This window comes from Geospiza fortis, unplaced genomic scaffold (genome assembly GCF_000277835.1).
Source record: "Geospiza fortis unplaced genomic scaffold, GeoFor_1.0 scaffold5, whole genome shotgun sequence".
Lineage (NCBI taxonomy): Eukaryota > Metazoa > Chordata > Aves > Passeriformes > Thraupidae > Geospiza > Geospiza fortis.
In genome coordinates this window covers 724,293-727,539 of record NW_005054421.1, presented here as the reverse complement: position 1 = coordinate 727,539, position 3,247 = coordinate 724,293, and the positions used below count along the sequence as shown (strand labels likewise).

Below are 3,247 nucleotides of genomic sequence, written 5' to 3'. Positions count from 1 at the left end.
CCCCGAGCCCCTGGCTCGGCTTTCAGCCCATCACGCTCGGTTTCCCACCCTGGTCAGCCGGGGAGGAACCTTCCTGCTGGAGGGCTGGGAGGATGCAGGGCTCCTGCAATGGCCCCAGGGCAGTGGGCTGCTGGGACCTCCGTATTCCCCTAGTTTTGGGGAATCCCTGGGGTCTGGGGGCTGTTCACCCTGCAGCTGGTTCTCTGCTCCCAGAGACAGATGAGGGCTGCAGAGGAAAAGCTCTGGCCCCTTCCTCGTGTGCTGCCTTCTGTGAGGGGCTGGGGAGACATGGGCCCTCCCTGCCCCTGGGCTTGGAGCCAGCAGGGAATAGCCCTGGCAACTTTGGGCAGGCAGGCCCTGGTGGGGCATCCCTTGGCCCTGCTGTCTGCTCCTGCCTGGGTTTGGTTCTACAGCCTGTGTGTCATCAGCAGGAGGTGGATTTGGAGGTTCTTCCAACGATGCGAGTCCCCAAAGTCCATCTCTCATGTGCTTGCTTGGGGTGCTCTCAGGAGTCTCCTGTGCACCCTGGTGCAATGGCTCTGGCTCTGCCCTGTCACACTGCCCCTCCCTCCCGCCCGGCTTTGCACTGGAATGGAATTTTTGGGTGATGATGGCATTGTTTCGGCTTATCTTGGCCCTGTGACGTGCCCTGGCTGCAGCTGTTTGCCTTGGGAGGAGGGTGGCTCTAGAGGCCAGGACCTGCCCTTTGGGGAGCTCTTGACCCCCATCTCAACTGGATGCAAACAGGTGACATTTGCTGAGGTCCTGGGGGGAAACCCGACATCGCGGAGGAGGTCTTCTCATGGAGTGCAGCCAGCTCTGGTTGCACTTTTATTTGCTTGTTAAATATTTTATTTGGCTCTCCTGATTTAGTTTTACGGTGGCTTTAACGGGCTCACAGTGTTTTCCAGCTGTCTCTGCACATGTGCAGGGCCGAGGGAGGGTTAGCAGGAAGCTGTGGGGGGCACAAGGCAGCCCGTGGCTGCCCAGGAGCTGGCAGGGAGAGGGGACGGTGCAAGGCTGGGGATGCAAGAGGAGCACTGGCAGCCTGTGCTGCTTCCCAGGGTGCTCCTGGACACCTACGGCTCAGGGCCAGATGGAAGGATTTTATTTGTATTCATACAACCAGTCTCAAAGCGTTTGCCTTGCCTGAATTTGCCCACTGGTGCTTTGTCACTGTTTTCAATGCTGGCAGCCAGTTGCTCTGCGGGTTTGTGGCTGTGCAAGGAGGGTGGCTGTGTGCCCATCCACACATCGTGCCTGTTCCCGGGCTGGGGGCAAGGGGCAGGTGTTTTCCAGGCCACATGTCCATCCTGGGTGACAGTGGATCCATCTGCCATCCCCTCCTCCTGCGAGCATCTCTGGAGCTGCGGCTGAGGCTCCGCGGGGAGAGGCTGGCTGTGCGTGGGGGGAGTGTGGCTGCAGGGGCGGGGTGGGCATGGAAACGCCAAATATTTGAATGGGAGTGAAGTCATTCTGGGTAACGTGGCGGGTAAAAATAGCCACGGGGAGCAGGGAAGAAAACGCTACCGTTGCTGGACTGGTGCGTGGGAAAGCACGGCTGTGGGACAGCATGGGGGGTGTCCTGCTTCCAGCTGGGACAGGGTTCATGTTCTTCTTAATAGCTGGTGCTGGGACAGGGTTAATGTTCTTCCTAATAGCTGGTGCTGGGACAGGGTTAATGTTCTTCCTAATAGCTGTGAGGGGTCAGAGACCCGGGGCTGTGCCTACATCCCACAGGGCTGTGGAGGCCCTGGGGGCTGCAGTACCGTGGCTCCTGTTCCCTGCAGCGTGGCTGACGTGCACAGTGTGAGCAGCCCCCCTTGAGCAGCCCCTCTGCGGTGCAGCCCCCCTGGTTCCCCCGGGGCTTCAGCGGGTGCTGGGCAGTGGCTCACCCCTCTCTGTGTCCCCTGCAGCTGAGAAGGTCTCTTCCCTGGGCAAGGACTGGCACCAGTGCTGCCTGAAGTGTGAGCGCTGCAACAAGACCCTGACCCCGGGTGGGCACGCCGAGGTAAGAGCTGCCAGGGCGGGCAGGGTGGGAGCCGTGCTGGCACTCGGGGGGGCCTGCTGGGATGAAAATCCCAAAGCCAGGGCTGGGGCAGATATCTGATGCCATGTGGAGGCGCTGTCCCTGCGGCATGCAAGCCCAGGAGAACACACTGGCTCCAAACGCGGCTGCTGCAACTCGCAGTGCTCTTGTGCACAGCCCTGGGCGAGCCACAGAGTGGTGCTGGCACCGCGTGTGCTGACACTGCTCTGTCACACAGGCAGCTGTGCTGGGGCCTGGCGTGCCCCAGTAAGCCCTTGAAGCTCCATGCACTGGGCAGACTTGTTTGGGCATCGCAGAGCTTTGGAGAGGTGCGTGCTGGGAGCCTGCACTGACCTGTGCTTAAAAACACCAAGAACGGGGAATGCCTGGGTTGCCATGGCAACGAGAGCTCGGCGCTGGTGCTCTCTGTGCCGGAGCCTGTGCTGGAGCGTGATGCCCCTGCCCTGCACGGGGGGTGTGAGGCGCCATGCTGCTGCCTGCAGCTGCTCGGGCTCAGGAGCCGCTGTATTTGCTGGGCAGTGTCCCCGTGTGATACCCTGGGTTTGCACAGCACCTGCCATCCCACAGTGTCACCAGCTCCTTAGCTTGGCTCTGGCAGGCAGCAGAGCTGGGCAGCAGCAGGGACAGCCGTGCTGGCGGCCCCCAGCCCCTGGGGAAGCGGGTGTCCTGCCAGCGAGGTGGATCTGTGCTCCACACCGGGTTAAGCCCAGAAGATTTGCTGCTTTTTTTTCTCCATATAAGGTTGGATTCTGTTCCCATAGGGGATGGCAGCCAAGCCCCACACGACAGATTTGGCCCTTCCCTGCTTTTTCTCCCTCCTTTTGAGGAGGCTGGGGTGGAAAGGTGTCGCGGGGAGACCAGTTAAATGTTTACCCTCCCCTCTGGCATGGCAACGCTGTGAGCACGCTCATATTTATGCCTTGCAATATTTTGCAGCTGCCTTTGGCCAGCCCAGAGCCTTCTCCCTCCCTCAGCCTTACCTCTGGCTGTCCTGGCCCCTGCCTTTGGCACGGTCCCTCTGCTCAGCTGTCACCCTGCCCTGCGTGGGCAGCACTCCTTGCCTTGCCGCAGAGGCATGGAGGGCAGGAGCAGGGCTGAGTGGGCTGAGCAGGCCATGGGGTGGGATCCTGCCTGAGCACGGGCTCCCAGTGAGTTTTCTACCCAGGGCAGTGTGTGTGGCAGCCCTGCTGGCCCCCT

At 61.1% G+C, this 3,247-nt stretch overlaps 1 protein-coding gene across 1 annotated transcript in view; it reads left to right on the top strand.

Moving 5' to 3' along the window:
- The window catches only part of LOC102043424 (cysteine-rich protein 2), a 13,005-nt gene that overhangs the window by 5,365 nt on the left and 4,393 nt on the right, over positions 1-3,247 (top strand). Inside the window, exon 3 of the mRNA XM_031061669.1 lies at positions 1,848-2,011. Within this exon, the coding sequence (XP_030917529.1) occupies positions 1,848-2,011 (164 nt within the window). The remainder of the gene's footprint in view (positions 1-1,847; positions 2,012-3,247) is intronic.